This window comes from Catharus ustulatus, chromosome 6 (assembly GCF_009819885.2).
Source record: "Catharus ustulatus isolate bCatUst1 chromosome 6, bCatUst1.pri.v2, whole genome shotgun sequence".
Classification (NCBI taxonomy): domain Eukaryota; kingdom Metazoa; phylum Chordata; class Aves; order Passeriformes; family Turdidae; genus Catharus; species Catharus ustulatus.
Genome location: NC_046226.1, coordinates 39,554,570 through 39,573,051, shown reverse-complemented (window position 1 = coordinate 39,573,051; position 18,482 = coordinate 39,554,570). Strand labels below are relative to the sequence as shown.

General features: G+C 55.1%; 1 protein-coding gene across 2 annotated transcripts in view; it reads right to left on the bottom strand.

Moving 5' to 3' along the window:
* DGKZ (diacylglycerol kinase zeta) overlaps positions 1 to 18,482 on the bottom strand; it is a 53,544-nt gene that overhangs the window by 33,970 nt on the left and 1,092 nt on the right. The window contains exon 1 of one of the 2 annotated variants that reach the window (XM_033062322.2): positions 11,400 to 11,587. The exons of the other annotated variant lie outside the window; for it this stretch is intronic. Within the exon in view, the coding sequence (XP_032918213.1) occupies positions 11,400 to 11,587 (188 nt within the window). Of the gene's footprint in view, positions 1 to 11,399; positions 11,588 to 18,482 lie in introns of those variants that run through there. 2 annotated transcript variants of the gene reach the window in all.

Genomic DNA, 18,482 nt, shown 5'->3' with positions numbered 1-18,482 from the left:
CCTCCCTCTTTGGAACCTAGATAAAGGGGTTTGCATGGCTGATGAGAGTCAAGCTGCCAGCCACGGAGAGCCTGTCTTCATGCACAGGAGCTAACTTGCTTCTGAGTTACTCTTTGGCCCAGGCAGGCCCCACAGATGTCTCAGGAGCTTTTTGTCTTCCCTCATCGTGAAAAACCTCCATGGGACCTCTCATAGCCAGGCTGGGGACTTCCCCGTCATGCTTCACCACTACCCGGGTTCCCCAGCTGCCCCTAGGGATCTGCTTCCAGCCAAATACAACCCATCTCCCTTTTGGGGGCCACAAAACCCATCTCCTCTTTGGTCTTTGCAGAGACGGGAGGGAAGGTCATGCCAAAGGCCAGCTCACTCCTCGATGCGTCACCAGCTATTGTTATTTTGGCCATTTACCCAGGCGATGAGAGCCGATAGCCACACACAGGCCACAGTGAGTGAGTCAGTCCGGGTGGCTGCAGCTGAGACCTCGTCCTTTCACACCCTGCCCCCTCCTGCCTGCCCCTTCCCCTTGCCTACATGTCATGTCTAAAATTAGACAGCGCTTCTCCTCTGTCTGTAGGAATGTGTGTGTGTTTGGACTATGCCCAGTGCTCCTTGGGGCCTGGAGCGGGACTACAGTAACACAATCATAACAAAATGTCACAGAGGCTGCAGCCAGTGTGGCAGAGGCGGCCCGCTGCCTTCCCCGATGGGTGTCTTGAAAGCAGTTCACAGGAAACCATTCCCCAGAGGGTAGCCAGGCCCAAAGGCTGAGCTACTGCCATTGCTGTCATCTCCATCATGGCAGAAAGAGCAAGTGGCCTTTGTGAATCAGTGGGAGAGAAGGGTGGGGAGGACATATGAGCAAACTCATCCATTGCCAAAGCTGCTGAGGATTGCATTCAGCCCTTTTCTCACAATACCAGAGGGGAAAGGGAGCTGGAGATACCCAGGGCAGGCAGGAGGTGCTCACCCTGGTAAGTACTCTCCCCCCTCAAAACTGGCAGCTGATGAAGGATGGAAGGTTCTGCCTCATTCCCTACATGGGTTATCCACACATCCTTTGGAATTCCCTTCCCACTGCCAGGGAAGAGACAGTTGCTACCAGCAGTCAAGCAGGTACCAGCATTTGTCACAGCCCCAGGGCAGCCATGCTGCCAGCTGTAGAAGGGACTCCAGGAACAGGCCCCAGTCCATCATTGTTAAGACTCACTTACTGGGACTAGCAGGATGTTTTATCAAAGAGAAAATTTAAAATGTGCTGCAATTCGTTAATCATTCAGAGCAAAGTAGCTTGCTAAGAGATATACACAGTTTCTCACCAGCCCCACCTCCAGCCAAGGAAGCTTAGCACACAATCACTAAATGATTTGGATTGGAAGAGAGTTTGAAGAGCATCTTGTCACAAGCCCACTACCATAGTCAGGAGCACCTTCCACTAGACCAGGTTGCTCAGAGCCCCGTCCAACTTGGCCTTGAACACTTCCAGGGAGGGTTCAAGTTTCCAGTTTGTCTCCAGCTGTCCCATGCCCACCCTGCTCTTCCTGTCCCATGTGGTCTATGCATAGCAGAGACTCCTGCTGATACCAAATGCTGCTCCTCACAGTCACCGCAATCTTATCTCCCTCCTGGGCTGGCAGGACCTGGACTTACAAATGGAAACAGCCTGGAGGGGTGACCATGGTGGATTCCAGGTGACCCCAAAATCCCTTCCAAGTCAATCTGACCACCAAGAGACCAGGTCACTAATTCTCCAAGTCCCTGGAGTCAGCAGGAGCAGGAAGCCTAAGAGTCCTTTCCTCAAGTTTCATCATGCAAACCTTGCTGCCATTCTCATCCTACCCTCTCCACTTAGCAAGCCCTTAGCCTGTTAACATGCAGACAGGTGAATGGGTTGTGATGGAGACCAATGGCTCCCAGTGCTGCTGTCACAGGTTTCAGTCTGCTCTGTTCAAGCAGAAACCACTGATCCATGCCAAGAGGCTCCCCAGGCCCACGCAGCCCTGAGCAAGACTTTCCATGTGAGGAGATCCTGGTCCCACGCACCTGAAACCACACCACAAGTGGCAGCCCCTGCAGGTGTCTGCAAGGGGGAGAACCGCTCAGCATCCCTGAGAAACCCAGTCCCCAGTGATCTCTCTACACCACAAAGCCTGAGACAGGAAAGACACCTCCCAAGTCTTCATCATGACCCTGTGACTAAGCAAAGCACATGCTGACTTGCCACACAAATGGCATTTGTTGGTTTAACTGTGACCCTGTTACTGATATCATGTCTAACCTTTGGTTTCACTTTTTCACCTCGTGGCAGCAAGTGACTAAGTCTCTTTCTCCTGCACCTCACATCAAAATTCAAGTAACTCCTTTTCACAATGTTAAGTCTATTATTTGTCGGCTTTGCTGAATGCCAGCTTGTCCCACTGCAACAAGTGGGAGGGTAAGAGGAAAAGTTGGGATTTTTTCTCCTCCACCCTTTTCGTTCTAAATGCCCTCAGCATATTTGGTCTTATGTGCTTCCTTTTCTTCTTTCATCTTAACATCCCCACGTTTGCCAAAATCACTGATGGGCAAAATCAGTGCTTTTTTCTTCCCATCATCCTTCAGAGACGGGAAGAAGCAATGCCCATGCAGAGAGCAGACCACTCTCCCCCTTCCTGAAATGGATTAGCACTTGCACAGACCAGTAACACAGGGCTGCCTTGCTCTGCTTCCCGAGTTTCTCTGCTCCTCCTCCCATGCCCACAGACACTGGGGTGCTCCAGAGACTTGTGGTATGGGAGGAGTGACCCAGGTTCCAGGTGCAGAAGTTGGGTGGGTGCTGTTGTGAGGCTCTGAGTGGTACCAGGACACACAAGCCTGTCCTTGCTGGCTGACAGCTACCTTGGCTGGAGGCTTGCCTCTGAGCATCAGCCAGCCCATGGTAGCAGCTGCCCATCAAGCTCACCAGCCACTTCAGCCACAGCAGCATAAAAAAAGCTCTACGCAGATGCTTTGCCAAACCCTTTTTTGCAGAAGGGAGGAAAGCAAAACCAGGAGCGATGAGTCAAGGCCAGCAACCCTGCAGAAGGGACGTGTCACAACACCCAGCTGAAGTCAGCTGCAGGGAGAGGGCTGGAGTTGCACAGCAGAGCACTAGAGCTCCGAAGAGCGACCGTGCCCTCTGGTGTTCAACCCACGGCTCTTTGGACCTCTCCAAAACCCATCTGCCTCCCCTCTGCAGAGCACACTGGCCACATTGCCTCTTGCTCCCAACCACAGGACTCCCAAGCAGCCCTGGGACAAGATTTTTGTGCCTACAACATCAGACAAACAAGAGACCAAGTGGCAAACTCAAAAAGGCCCAGGATGCCATGCAGAGAAACTGTGTAGCAGAAGCCAGGAAGAGCAGTAAGGGACTTCCACTGCAGCACTCACACACTTGCAGCCAAATTCTGACCTGGCTGATGTGCTTCTCTACAAAGACCAAGGCATATAGAGCCCAGGAATGGTACCTGGGACTTGTCCCTACCTTCACATCTCCTCAGGAGCACTTGTGACTGAGGTATTGGCTAGCCCTAACACCAAGGTAAAGAACTGGTTCCCATACAGCAACTACGTCCCAGCAATGGTGATTGTCTCTCAGGTCCTGTTTTTCCACCATTTCTGGCAGTCATAGCCTTACTGAACTTCAGACTGCTTCAGCTAAATTTTATTATTTATTATTATTCAATTTAGTCGTTTAGCTAAACCACCCTCAGTGCTGTCACCTTAGGTCTTCCAAGCACTCAGCATGCACTGGGCCTAGATGCTCAGGCCCACACTGGCTGGGACACAGAGGAGAAAGAGCTCCACTGACCTTCAATCCAAACTCCAGCAAAAGAGAAGCTGCCATGTTAGTCGATCAAAGTCCAGCAGCAGCTGCCCTCTAGAACAAAGTTAGTGACATAGGCATGAGGCAAACAGCTCGGCTTTCGGTGGCCTTGGTTAGTACAGACACAAGAGGGTGAAGTGAGGTGAGATGTGGGTGGGAGGGAGGAGAGCTCTTGAAAAGAAACATTGCAGCAGCTGCTAGGACTGCACAGCCTGTGCAAGCCAATAAAAATACCACATACTTATACACCGCTGGTCGGTGCTTTATCCTCCTGGATCCCCATCGGCCGGGCTGGCTGCCCTGGAGACAAGGGAAGACACCTTTGTGGGGCAGGTGGAGTCTAGGGACACAAACAGAGTGGTCAGCAAGCCATGAACATGCCTGGCTGCTCAGTACACAGCACTATCCGCCCCAGTTTTGCTGCCCCAGTGCCAGCTCTCCACCACACATGCTCTCCCCTTGCCTTGGCATTTGCAGATCCCAGGGGCTCCAATGGCACCCATGCCATCAGCCATGGAGGTCAATGCTGGCAACATGCCCATGAAGCTGGAGTCAGTAGCACCATTTTTCCCTAAAGAGCCAGTCAGCAAACACAAAGCGCCACATTCCTGTGTCTGCAATACTAACCCAGCCCAGTTCAGAGTCACCTCCAGCCCAACCCAGCCAGCTGTAAGAGGGCACACAACTTGGACACCAGCGCCAGGCTGGCACAAAAAGAGAGCCCTGCTTCCCTTCCTCTTTCCCTGTGCTGGTCTGGTTCCTGGCTGCCTTCTTTCACCTCGACTGCTGGGTCCAGGCATAGATTTGAATTTCAAATAAATCTATTAAATCAAGGCACTCTCCAAGCCTTGCACAGAGGAACACTGGGCAGGGCAGAGCAGTTCACCTGTTTCCAACCTTCTGGCCCCTGTGCATGGACACCAACCCTTAGGAGCCCTGGCTACCACCAGCCAGGGGCTGGGTAGCAAAGCTCTTGGAGACCCAGTGCAGATGGGAAGTGCCATTCTTGGGACCCCTCTGACGCTCACCCCACCACATCTGCTTCCTCACTCATTCGAACAATAAAACTTGTGGGTGGGTAACATTGTTTGAGCCCAGGTGGGGGATTCTCAGCCGTAGCGTCTGCTGGAGCATCTCCCAACCCCATGCTGACCTGCAACTCTGCCAGGAGCTGTACTGGGGAGCAGGATACCTCTTTCCATGCATCCCAGTATCTCTCATAGGACAGAAGCCCTGTAGTTTCATAATCCTGCCATCTTCCAGCCTCACATGGGTGCAAAATCACCCACCTTATACCACATTTCAGCACTGGCAGCTGCCATGTGCTCGTTGCCAGAGTGCCCCACGCTATGTCCTCATGTGGTGACCTCCAGTTTGGGCAGTAAGAGGCTTAGCCCTGGATCTGAAAGGCTCCTGGCCAGAGTCAGGGTGGCAAGGCAGGACGATGTACAGATAATCCAACCAAGTGGGAACTTTCACACGTAGGGGATAGCACATGGTCATCTGCATGGACCCTGCTCCCTCTCTTGGATGGCTACAGGCCATGGCCAGAGGCTGGGAGCTCAGGAGGAGGCTCCAAGCCATCTTAGGTACTTCTACCCTGTGATCCTCATCCTGCTGGGGAGTCCTGCCCTAGAGTGGAGGTGGGGCCCTCTACAGCCAGTGGGGAGTAGGCAGTAAGAAGTCCCCCTGCTCTCTGGGTTGACAATGGCAAGCAATGGTACACACATTTCCTGTGGAAGCCAAGCTGCACCAAAACAAGGGGAAAACCTTCTGCAAGAAGGCTCTATGTTAGTTGCCCTGACTTCCTGGGCCAACCACCTGGAACACATGACTTTCTTCAAAGCCATAGTATTTGCTGGAGCCAGGGCTGCTCCAGCCCTGCAAAGAGACAAGATGCCGTTGGGAAGCAGAGAAAGTGAGACAGAATGAGTGGAGCTGAGAAAAGAGCAAACACTAAACTCTTGCCTACTGGTGCTGGGTGGAATTTTCACACTCTGCCTGGGTTCCTCCATGTGGGACTGGGACTAGAGCCTGCCACAAGCTGGCATCCTGCAATAATGTCAGGGAGCCAGCAACAGTCCATGAGACACACCAAAGGAATCTCTCATCGACACGGAGCACATGGAGGACAGGGCATGAGCCAACGGGTGGGACTACCTCCAGCCAGACCTCTGTCTGCTCCCAGAGTGGGGTTTTCCCACCAGTGCCATGTATCTGCCACCCTGCACCCACAGCTTGGGCAGCATCCTGCAGTCTCCCCAGAGACAGGTCTCCAGTTCTCACAGCTGGACAGCTTCTCTGAGATGGGGCAGGCTTAGCTCATTTCCCCAGGCCCGAAACCACTAGGAAGGGCTGACAGCCCTCAGTTGGGCAAAGTTCTGCCAGGCTATTTCCAGGCACAAGAGCAGGTCACAGGTAGAAACTGGAATTGACAGCCTATCCCAGACAGTACAACCTGCCCGGCAGCCAGGGCTGAGACAGGAGGTCCATTAAGTCCTACTGTCTGGGACAGCATGGAGTGGGAAGAGATCCTCTCAGCTCCTCATCTTGGCACAATGAGGAAGAGCTTCCCCCGGGGGCAGAGTTCACAGCTAAGTACAAAATTAACACCCTAAGGCATCAAGCCCTAAACTGCAGGCGGAACAGCACTGGGTCTAACACATACATCTGCTGTGGACAGGACTCCATCCCTGCTGGGCATCAGCCTGGCCAGCGCAGCCTCTCTGCTTGCCTTGGCAGAGCTTCACCCTCCACCTGGCATCCTGATGGGGAGAAGAAGAAAGCCTCCCAGCTCCCAAACACAGATTGCAGCTGCTGCTGGATCTGCAAGTTGCAACAGAAACAGAGTGTACTTTTGTATTACTGGAGAGCTGGCCTAGGGAAAGCTCAGGATCGCAAAGACAGAGCAGAGCCACTTATTATCCCCAGAGCCTGGTGCCAGCTCAAGAACCAGCAGGACAGGTTTCCCCTACTTCCACGTCTAGCCTGTGTTGCCAAGCCAGATCTACACCAGAGTCCCTACCTCCAAAAGTCTCCAGCAGAAGCCATTCATCTCCTGCCAGTACCGCATCTTGTCCAAAAGAGATTGTTTGTGGGCCCAAGGGTCAAGGAGTCTTAGCCTGCAGCCCTCACTCTACTTTTGAACTCAGCATTTCAAAGTCATCACTGGTTTAAAAGAACCAGCAAGCAAGTGAATGCATGGCTGAGAGATAACTCAGGAGTTTCAGCTCACAGAGTTACTTGGGAAAAAGAAAAACGAGCTGCACTAAGAGCAGAGCTGCAAGTTAAATTTAGAAGCTCCTGCCAAGTCTCTGGGGAGACTATCTGCTCCTCAGACACAATGACAAGTGAAGGAAATCCTACACTGTGTCTCCCACCACCTGCCAGAGCTCAGGTTGCCTTTCGTGAGAGCATCGCCCCCATTGCAGAGGGCTGGCCTCCCCTTAGGAGCATCTCCTTAGTTCCCAGGAAGACTCACACAATCACAAACAGCTCACAAACTCTCCCTGCTTGCACCATCCATAGCTCTGCCTCTCCCCTTTCAACACTGTATCCTTGCAAAGACCTGTGTCCACTCCCAGTGCCTGACTCTCTTCCCATTGTTTTTGTTCAAAGGAGGAAACCAGTCCATCATCCGCCCTCCTTTCAGCCTCTTGAGGAGATTACAGGGTTTCCTGGAAAGGATGCTCCAGCTCCTAAGAAGATTAGTGGAAGGTGTCCCTGCCCACAGTGGGGGGGTTGGAACCGGATGATCTTTAAAGTCCCTTCCAACCTAAACCATTCTATGATGCTATAATTAAAGGTCCTGACACCTTCTCTGAGCAGGCACATGTCACTGTGGCAGCCCCTGCTCTGATCCTGGGAGTGCAAGGGAGCTGCCAGTGGGTGCCTGGGACTGGAGAGACAAGGCAGGTGGGGTAGGGTCCACACCATGGAGGACCTCAGCCTCTGGAAGCAGTCAGACCCCCCATGCTGATCCTTCCCTGCCCTATGCCACAGCCCCACTGTGAGCTGGCAGCTGTCGCAGCCTGGCTTTGCTGTGAAGCTGCACTGGCTGTCAACAGGTACGGCTGCTCAGCATGCCCAGTGCTTTATATTTCCCCCGTTGAGAAAAAAAGTCCCTGAGCAGCCCCACAGGAGGTCAGGCCCTGAGCAGAGATCACAGAGCAATCTCAGCAGTGGAAACAATTTTCTCGGCACATCCCATCTGCCCTGCAAACAAGCCCAAGTGTCACTGCAGAGGACAGCTGGGGATTCCCTCAGGTGACACTGGTACAGGCCCAGCTAAAGCTACCCATCCATCATCTTTGAGGAGGACAGGGAGCAGAGGCTGAAGGGTTTCAGAGCTAGAGGCATACAAAATCTGCATGCATGGAGGAGAAGTAGGAAGATGATTGCTCAACAGCTAGCTGGCAGCAAGGTGCCTCATGAAAATGCTTGTCCCGAGGGAAACACTGCTCTTAGCCTGCCAGCCTGCAGAGCACAAACTTCAGGCTCCTCACTGCCATCTGCTCTTCCCCCAGGGCACCTGGGGCTTACCCCACTGTGCAGCCTCTCTACTGCACCTGCACAGGGGAAAGTGGGCCCAAGGGCCAGCAGCTTCGAGGGCACCCCACACACAGCAGTGATGGGGAAGGCTGGGCTGCTGTCCCAGTGGCACATCATTCTCAGCTTTCGCATGGGTGTAAGCATCAAGCTGCAAAGAAAGACAGTGACAAGTGACGTCCCAGAAAGATGTAGGCGGGTGCTCAGCTCAGTTTCTTGAGTGCCGTTTACCCACAGGCTGTGCCACCCACAGACCTTTCCCGGGGCAGTGGCAGGCACCCCCAGGCTCACCTGCAGGCTCCAGCACAAGACCTGCCAAAGGGTCACAGCCAAAAACTTGGTCCCATGCCCTGCTGGACTACCATCTGCCAGCTGCCCCACTGGTGGCTATGGTCCCTGCTTATGCTATCGCACCAGCAATGGCTTCCTTTGAAGTGGGATTTGTTACAAAAGCTCTGAAGCCCACAGAAAAGATCCATTTCACTGGCATGCTACTTGACTGGCACAGGGGCGAGCAAGAAACTGGCATTATCTCCAGCAGTGACACTCCTTCCCCAATTCCTCCCTGGAAAGGGTAAACTGTGCAGTTCACTCATAGCACAAGAAACAGGGCACCTAGAAAGGCAATTTAATCCTAACCACCTCTTATCTGATCAGCCCCAATCTCTTTATCAGCCCAATTAAAAGAATTACCCATCCACAACCCGGATGCATTGTGCACTTGTCTCTGTCAGCTCTAGAGCCAATTACTCCACCCTCTTGTAAGGCAATTATAAGGTACAGAAATAAGCCTGCTTGCAAAACACGGGACTAATATATCATACCATACCACCAGAGGCCAGGGCTTGGGGGCTCACCCTTCTGTTGCTCCAAAACCCCTGAGGGCTCACCTGCTCTGGGGACAGGACAGGTTCTCTTGCCATTTTGCAGATCCCTGCCCCCCCGGCCATGCCTCCCAGCGTTGTTACAGGCAGAGTCCAGCACAGGGTGTCCACCTCAGCAGACCTCTCTCCTTGAAGCCAGGGCTCTCCAGAGACCCACTCACGCCAGTAAGCAAATTCCTCCCCACTACCTAAACTTCCTCTAGACGTGTTTCCCAGCCACATATGGCTCTGGGTAAAGTTCAGAATAGAAGTGGGTACAAATTTCCTCACTGATGGCTGTTGGAAAACATTTGGTGGGTAGGGGCTGGCTGTATTTCTTGACCAAAGGAAGTGTAGCACAGCCTTCCCTCATAATACCCTCAGAGGTGAAGAAACTTCATGCCATCCTCTGCTCCAATGCTCAGGTGGGCATGAATACAGCAGTGTGCAGCCAATTATCCTGCATGACTTCCCATCGAGTTTACCTCCCACTGGTGTGCATGGGAGCCCCTTCAATCTCAGAGGCCCACGGGAATCTCTCCTCACTACCCTGCAGCTCTGTGTGCTGCATTCATCACACTGAGCCAGAAGGAACTGTGTCCCTCCCTCAGCAGCAGAGGGGTGAGAATGCACTAAACAACCCAGTGGCCATTTCCAGCTGTCCTGGTGGGCCTGCTGGCCTCCTCCAGCTCTTCCCGGCATCCCACTTTGCTTCTCCCCATGTGTCCACACTGCCAAAAGCTGTTCACATGTGAAGAACTTCCCACTGGCTCTGATCTACATTGGAGTAACAGCAGCCTGAAGCCCCAGGGCTCAGAGAGAGATGCCACACAGTATTGGGAACAGGCCAGGGACTGCCAGGAGCTCAAGGCAGCCATTGCCGACAGCTCTGAAACCAGAGCAGGGAACACTGCTCTGTGGTGGAGTGACCTTGCAAGCCATCCACTCCCAGGTCTGGCTTGGATGTGGAGGTTGAAACTGGAGCCTTCCCCTTCCATTCAGTACGTGTGATACCACTCTGGTGTCACTGCATCCTGCTTCAACTGTTCCCATATGCCAAAAATACCTGTGACCTGTAGAAAGCCTATCACAGGGCCACCAACAAGGCTGGGGGCAAGAGTTATCAAGTACAAGGAGGGATGACATAATGGGGGCAGTTTGGCCTGCTGAAAAGTTTGAGGGGGAACGTTATTACTATCTTCAGCAACCTGATGGGAAAGTATAGAGAAAATTGGGTTAGATGCTGCCCAGACGTGCACAGCGACAACCTGAGGGAGACCAAGCACAGGCTGCAACAAGGGAAACTGAATAATTATTAGAGGAAGCATGGGAGAGGATGCCCATGGGAAGCTGTGTTCTCTACGTCCTGGCAACACTCAAAACTCAACACCAGTAGCCTGATCAAATTCGATCCTGCTTTGAGACAGCAGTGTGGAGCAGGCAATCTCCAGAGGTTCCTTCGGACCTCAGTTATTCAGCGTTTTCAAAGACCTCCGTATGGCAGAGGCACCAGGCTCTGGTACTTCGAGGTACTTTGCTTACACGGTCCAAATCCCCACGAGGCAAACAAGAGAGGCTAAGGGAGGCACAAGGAGCCCAGCTGGCTCTGGGACGGATGCATGCGAAGCCGGGATCCCAGCCGGCAGCATGGGACGAGCACAGCCATCCTCTGGCGCGGCAGGACTGCCAGTGTCGCAGGCGAAGCACGGGACGGGCGTGCGGGGATGGACACAGGCAGTTCTGGGCGGGTGGAAGCGAATCCCCCAGAGATGAGGCTCCGATTCCAGAGGATGACAGCGCGCGCAGAGAGGGCAATGCTCCCCAACTTCCCATCACTCGTGCCAAGAAGCTTGAAAGGAGGGAAAAGCAAACTCACCCCGCTCTATCCCCACACCCCGTCCCGCATCCCCGTGCGGCTGCGCTCGGGGGTCAGCCCCTCCACCGGGCCTGGTGAGGCGGCTGCTGACGGCCCGGCGGCGGGAGGCTCTTTGGGAACCGGTGCTCCGCCACCTCCGTTCCGGATGCTCCAGCCGCCTACAGGCAGCCTTGCCCGCGAGCCTAGCTCACTCTGGCCCCGCTCCGCCGCCAGGTGCCGGAGCTCGCCCGCCCGGCGGGACCCGCCGCCCGCACCGCCCGGTGCTCACCTGCGCCCGAAGAGCTTGAGGCCAGTGAAGCGCTTGTTGCTGTGGCGGCGGCCCAGCGGAGGCGGCGGCGGCGGCCCCCACTCGGGCTCGGCGCCTCCTGACGCCCCGGGGGAGTCGGCTGTGGCGGCGGTGTCGGACGAGGCGGCGGAGGGCGAGCCGCTGGACGACGGGGGCCGAGCCGCCTGCATGGCCGAGCTCAGGGCTCGGCGCCGCCGTCACCGCGGTTCCGAGCCAGGGCAGGGCACCGGGGGCGGGCGGGGGGTGCGGCCGGCTCAAGCTCCCGCCTCACCGGGCCACGGGCAGGCGGGCAGGAAGTGCTCACCGGTGCACCGGGGCCGCACCGCCAGCGCCGCCTGCCGAGGGGATCGGGCTGGCGGCGGAGCCCGTCCCGTGGCCCCGCGCCCGGCACCGCCACCTCAGGAAGCCGCGTGTCAGCCCCGCCGCCCCGCGCTCGGAAGAGGCTCGGCGGCAGAAGCGGAGCCTCCCCCTGCCTCCGCCTCCCATTGTTCGCCGCCGGACGGAGGGGACGGAGCCAACAGCCTTGCCGTCGCCACCACCGCCCTCCCCGGGGACCGGGAACCACCGCCGGCCTTGTCGCCGAGGCCAGCACCGAGGCTCTTACCCAGCCCGGCGAGCGCCTGCCCCGCTTCTCCCTGAGCCCAGGGAGACCGCTGGCTCAGCGGGCAGCGGCAGGGGCAGGGTCTGGCCTGCTCGCCATGGCTGCCAGTCCTGGCAAAGAGCAGCTCTCCCAGCCCTCCTTTGCATGGAAAATGTGCCGGCCGCAGTGGCAGCTTCCCCGCTTCCCCAGGGTGCGGAGCCAGGCTGAAAGCCAGGGCTGCGGGGGCTGCCAGGACAGGGTCCTGCACGGTGCACCTGCCGATCCTTAACGCCCTGGGGCACGTCCCACTGGCAGCCTCAAACACCGTTTCCAGGAGGGCTGGTGGGGATGGGGACACTCTTGCCGGCTTCCCAGAAGCCGACAGGTCAGGCAGAACCTGGCTGGCCCGCTGTGCTCACGGGCTTGGCGTCGAAAGCGCTCGCGCGGCCCTCTGACATCCTGGCTGGGAGGTTGTGCTGCGCAAGCCCAGGCACTAAGAGAAGAGGAGGAGATTGCGGGCAAAGCGCTGGGCGAGCACAGGAAGCCTTTCCCCCAGTCCCCGAATCATGGGCTGTCAGTGCCCGCCACAGCACCTTAACCACCCAACAATAAGAGGAAGGTGGCAGAGCCCAGCTCGGTGGGTACCTTATATCTACGTCCCCCGGAGGGCTCTGGGGAACGTCCCAGGAGCGATGCCGCCACATCTGCCGCAGCATGAGCTGGTGCGCTCAGCCAGCCCGGGGTTCACTCTCGCTCTTCCTCCCTCGGCAGCCGCTTTCCGGAGTCATCCCGAGGGCAGGTCCCTGGCAGTGCTCCGCCGCCTGGCCGAGGCACCGGCTTTGTTTGCACCCTCCACCTGGTTCCTCTGCACTTCCTGGAAGTGTGAGGGCGGTGTGAGGGGTGTCATCGTAGCCGGCTGCGCAGCCTTCTTCCCAAAGCTCTGGCCACCGCCTCTGCTGGGTCGTCTCCAGTGAAGCCTCGTGCGCACCCTCGGCAAGCAGGAGCACGTCCTGGCACGCTGGGCTGCACGCCGAGGAGCCGCACCTCCCTTGCTGGGTGGTTCTTCGAATGCCCCCAGACTTGAGACAGTCCCGTCTCCCAAAACTGCCCCAGCACCACCATGCACATCAAGCCATGGCAGTGGGGTTGTCCTGCCACCCACCCTAGGCCGTGCACATCCTTACCCTGCAGGGCACCACAGCACTCACCACTCCTGGGTGTATATGTCCTCCTGGTGTGGCAAGTCTGAAATCAACCTCCAGCATCTGCTCAATCTGCACTGGAGTTCATTGAAAAAATGCTTTGGTAAACGAGGAATGTGTGAAAAACCTCTAGGAGGCTCCTGGTCAGCCTCCAAAGAATGGAGAAACAGCCTGACATTCATCATCCATCCCCCAGTATGGGACAACACAGCCTAAGCCTGCAGGCCTGGCCTGTCCCCACCTCCAAAAACCCCAACTCTTTACAAACAGATGCTATTTGGTGTGCTCTGCCTCCAGGAAAGTTTCAGATCACCAAGAGGGTCTGTGGTCAGCTTCTATGGGCCAGAGAAAAGCAAGCAAGCAAAGCTAGTCCTGGCAGCCTGCACAGATGGCATTTCTAAAGGGGCACATGGTCTTGCTTTAAACTCCATCATCAAAAGGAAAAAAAAACACATTGACAGACCTTGATCTCACCAGGCAAGCTCTGAAACTGAACACAACCCACTGCATTAATTACTGTGCAGAGAGAGGAAAAGGCAGGTCCTGGATGCCTAACTCCAGCTCACAGATCAGGGAGGGGAGAGTTTTGTTATTGCGGAAAGGGTTCGTCATCCCTGCTGCTTTGCATACCATGATGGGTTAGTTGCATTTTCTCCCTGCCTGCAGACATTTCTCTTTCATGTTGCATACTCTTGTCTCGTGGTGTTGATGTCTAGTTCTATTACCCAGGAGCATCAGGAGTACTGGGACTTAGTGGAGCTATTGGAGAAGTAACACACCCTGCCCTGGGTCCTTCACCATCCTCTGTGTGCTGTGTCCATGTGTCCTTTCACAGTTCTGTCCCCTGGGCTTGGTGCAAAACTGTGGAGGAACCCCTAGAAATCCCAGTCCTGGCTGTTCTTGATCAGGAGACCAAGAGGAGACAGACCCTACTGCACAGGCTTCTCTGTAGCAGCACAGGATCACTGTGGATCACTGTGCTGGATGTTAGTGTGACCTGGCACCCTTGTCTTCATGCTAGTTTGTGCAGCACCCTGGTACTGAAAGAATTAAACTGTCTGCTTCAGCCAAACTCAGCAGGATACCTGCCTGTAGGATTCATTGTGAACAGGGATCAGGTAAGGGAGGGAGTGGTCAGGGGAAGGGATAGCTCTTAGTTCAGGGATCCCTGCTCTCCCCACCCAGCAGTGTTTGGATGCAGGTTGGCATTGCCCTTAATACTGTTAGTGCCTCTAACAACCTCCCTGCTGGTCTACTCAGGGAGTCCCGCCCCATGGTCCCCCTGCACACCTATGCCACATGCAAGGCTGAGGCTCTGATTGTGGGGACAAACAGGGGAGGGAGGCTGTGTTCTGCTGCCTTAGAGAGCTGACCTGGTTTGCCTGATGTGGAGAAACCAGAGCAGGGGGAAGGGCAGGAGCATCCCCTCTGGCAGCAGCAGGGTCTTGGGTCAATTTAAACCAGGGAGTATGTCTGGTTTAAGATGGAGCTTGGGGCTGCATTATACCATCCCTCTCTGGCATGCTGCAGGTATGCTGCTACACAGCCCACAAACTTCAGTGCTTCTCCAGAGTTGCTTCTTTGCATGTTTTTAATCTCTTGTTACACACAGTCCCATATCCAGTTCACCACTGCCTTGCATGTAGGAACATCCAGAATGAGATCCAGAATGAGAGTGAACACATGCTAGCACTGTGCTCCAAGCACAGAATCATGCCACTCCAAATCCATCCCTCCCCTGTGCCATGCACTACAGCCTGTGGGGCCCAGCAGAGCTTGTCCCTGGTTCTAGAAAGAGTCAGGGCGAGGGATAGTGAGATGCTTGTCACCCCCAACCAAAGTCTGTGAGGAGCCAACTGCTCATTTCTAGCACTTCCCTCTGGCCGTGCCACTCATCTCCTCTCCCCTGCTGCACAGAGGGATGCAGAGACAGATGTCTCTGTCAGAGTGAAGCGGGCTTGGCTTGCTGGAAATGAATGGAAATTTGATTATGCTGCTCTGCAGAGCAGGGCTAACACGATTAAAAGGCCAGCAGGCAGGACTTGGAGGAAGGAGATCCCCTCTCTGTCCTTTTCTTCCTGCTGACAGTGGAGGCTCTCCTTTCCTTCCTCCTCAGCCCCTGCGCTGCCCAGGCTGTCCTGGGACTTCACAAACATCCAGAGTCCACATCTGAAGGCAAAAGGAAGGGAAGACAGCAGAGAGTTGCAACCATCTCCCCCATGGCCCCTCAGGGCTCCTACCTCCCTCTCTCCAGCAGCTCCTGCAAGCTCTCCCCTCTGGCCTGCCTGCTCTATGACCAAGCTCCCTTGCTATTTACATTACAAAGCAGCCCCCTCTGCTCCACTCTGCGGGTTATATTTAGCTGCCTGGCGCAGAACAGCCTGTGCGTTGCATTAGCTGCGTTCTATCTGCCAGCCGGGGACCGCGCTGAACAGCCGAGGTGCCTCGCATCTCCCTAGCGGGGACGGGAGCTGGCTGGGAGGGCACAGCAGCACACAGGACCCCGTCTTCCCGCTGCCAGAGATGGCTGTGTGGAGCCCGCTGGTGCGTGGGCTGGTCCGGGCGCTGCCTCCGGACGTGACTGAGAGCCCAAGGGTACGAGTGTGTCACCTGGCACGTCCCCCGCCCCATAGACGGAGCCTGCGGAGAGCTCACACAGGAGCTTTTGTACTCTTGTGGTTTCCTTTCTAGGTAAACACCCCTCTGGGCTGGGTTGCTGGGAGCAGTGACAGTGACAAAGGCTACTGCGGCAAGCATCACCCTGAAAGCAATGATGAAATTGAGACGGAGCCCACAACTGCTCAGGAGAGGTTGCAGGGTGCTGCTGTAACCTGCCACCACCTGTCCCAGGCCTCTCTGGCTCCAGGCTGGCTTTCCCTATAGCAAAGTTTGGCCAGCCTCTAGCTTGCCCTATTGCCAGTCTGAGAGCTAGAGATGATCCTGCCCCACCACAAAACCTTGGTGGAGACACTCAAGGCAAGCAGGAGGTGACTTTGGACTCGCCTTGGCTGAAGTGACTGTCTGGGGATTGAGGCACACAACCCTGGTGTTTTCTCTGAGTTTGCTGTGGTGACAGAGGGCATTGGGTCCTTCTGGCATTGCAGTGGCACCTCCCTACTGGGAAAATTGTCCCAGAATGTGCAAATCTGGTGCACAAGCCAGCATCATTAATAAGTTTGGCATGAAACTGCTACTCAAAGCCCTAAATATAACCTGAGTGCTGAGCTCTCTTCCACCCGCCCAAGCGCCTCCATACACCGTGGCAGCTATTTATGGAAGGAACTTTATTTCCATGGGATTAATATAATTTCTGCTCATTTCAAAACCTTTATATAGCAGCTTATGCTGCCTGCCCCTCGTGATGACTAATGGGTCCCAGCAGGAGCAGGCAGGTTGGCAGCAATGGGTCTTTGGCCTCCAACCTTCAGCTGACATTGAGGATAACTGTGATGCCCACAGCCCATGGAAGACGTCCTCCAAACTCTGTGCCAGGATTTGGTAAGTGTCTCCAGAGCTAGACAGCCCAGTAAGGGGATTTCTGTCAGTGCCCTAGGACTTCCCATGCTGCAGGAGGGACACATGATGGAAGATTAGCCCACCGCTGGGTAACAGCTCCATCACCACCTGACCCGCCTGAGGAAGCAGCCAGACCTGAAACTACGTGGGTGTCACAGGACAGAATAAGCAGATTTCCACCCTCAGATACTTTCTCTCTCATTTCTCCTTCCCTTTGCTTGGCCGTCCAAAACACAGGGTAGAGGAAGCAGCTCATCCCAAGCACCATTTCTTCCTTCGCTGCTGGCCTGTAGGTTGCTGTGGCATTCCCTCCGACCTCTCAGAATCCTCCTTTCTGCAAAGCCTGCATTAGACAGGGCAAAGTCCCTTGCAAAGAGACCCCTTGTGAGGGTTATGTAGAACAGAGGGGCTTTGTGTAAGGGCTGGAGCATGTCAACTGAGCCACCTGCTTGGGATGGCTGGGGCAGGGTGGGCAGGGTGTATAAAATCCCTAGCAGCCTTGGATAATTCTGGAACAAATTCAGACCGATAATTTAGGTTGCAATATGGTCCCTTACTCCCCTGGGGAGGCTGGAAAATTGCAGCTGGGTAATCTGTTCAAAAAATGCACTGTGCACATCTGGAGAAGACAGCTAAGAGGAGAAAAATCCTGCTCTGCTTGGTACAGCAATTCCTCATCCTCTGTGCTATCAGGGCAGAGACCCTCCCAGCTCTGCCTGGTGCCTCAGTGAGCAGCCCTGGGTACAGAATGAGGACCAGGAGGGCTGCTCATTGCCCCAGCTCATGGCAAGGCCCATGGACACAGGACATCTGGGGAGGTCTCTGCCACCCCGGCTCCTGCTTGCCACCCACCACATGAATAACAAGAGATGAGTCAGCTTCTGGTCCCGTCCTGCTCTGCAGGCACTAATAAGGTTTCCTATTAGTTCCCATTGCTGCAGTATTAGAGAGCAACTTGTTCACAGCTTGCACTGAAGCCCTTGCAAGGGGGGAAAAGGGGCTGCTGTATACGTGGGAGCGCAGACAGTGTGACTGACAGCTCTTGCCCAAAATCTTCTCCTGGCAGAGTTCTGCACCCCAGGGTCCCCAAGGTCCAGACCAGAGGCAGGAGAGCTTATCCAGCCTCTGTCTGCCATGGCAGTGGACATGGCACCAAGATCTTCCATGTCAGTTTTCCACCTGCTTGTAAACTATGTGGCACTTGCTGAGCATGGCATGACATGGTAACATGGAGCTCAGAAGGACACAGACGTCTCTGTGCCAAGCCAGCTCTGGAGAATGGTAAGAAGGCAGCTCCTGCTTTCTCCCCTCCTCTCAGTCCCAGACTCTCACTACAGTCCAGGGTCAGTCCTGCAATGCTCACGTTTAGTCTGGGCAGGTGCAGAGTCAAAGGATTTCTCCTCACTTACACCTGAGAGCCATTCTGCAAAGATGAGGGGTAGTAAATCATAGAAGCGAAAGAAAGGACAGGGTGAGACACCAGACCTTATTTGTTGTGACAGAAGAATAGAGTTGAAGTCCTGGAGATTCTGACCCAAGCAGGATTTTGGACATTGTGGTTGGACTTGGGAATGGGACCTCACCTGAGTATCACCAAGCAGTTGCTCCCATAACCCCTGTGAGAACTATGAGAACCACTTTTCACCTCTGTTAGCTTTGCTTGGTAATAGCAGAGGTGGGTAAGCACAGGAGTTGCAACAGAAGAGTCACACCAAAAGCCAGGACAGATCTCCTCTTGCTGCAAGGTACTCCCAAAAGGCCCAGACT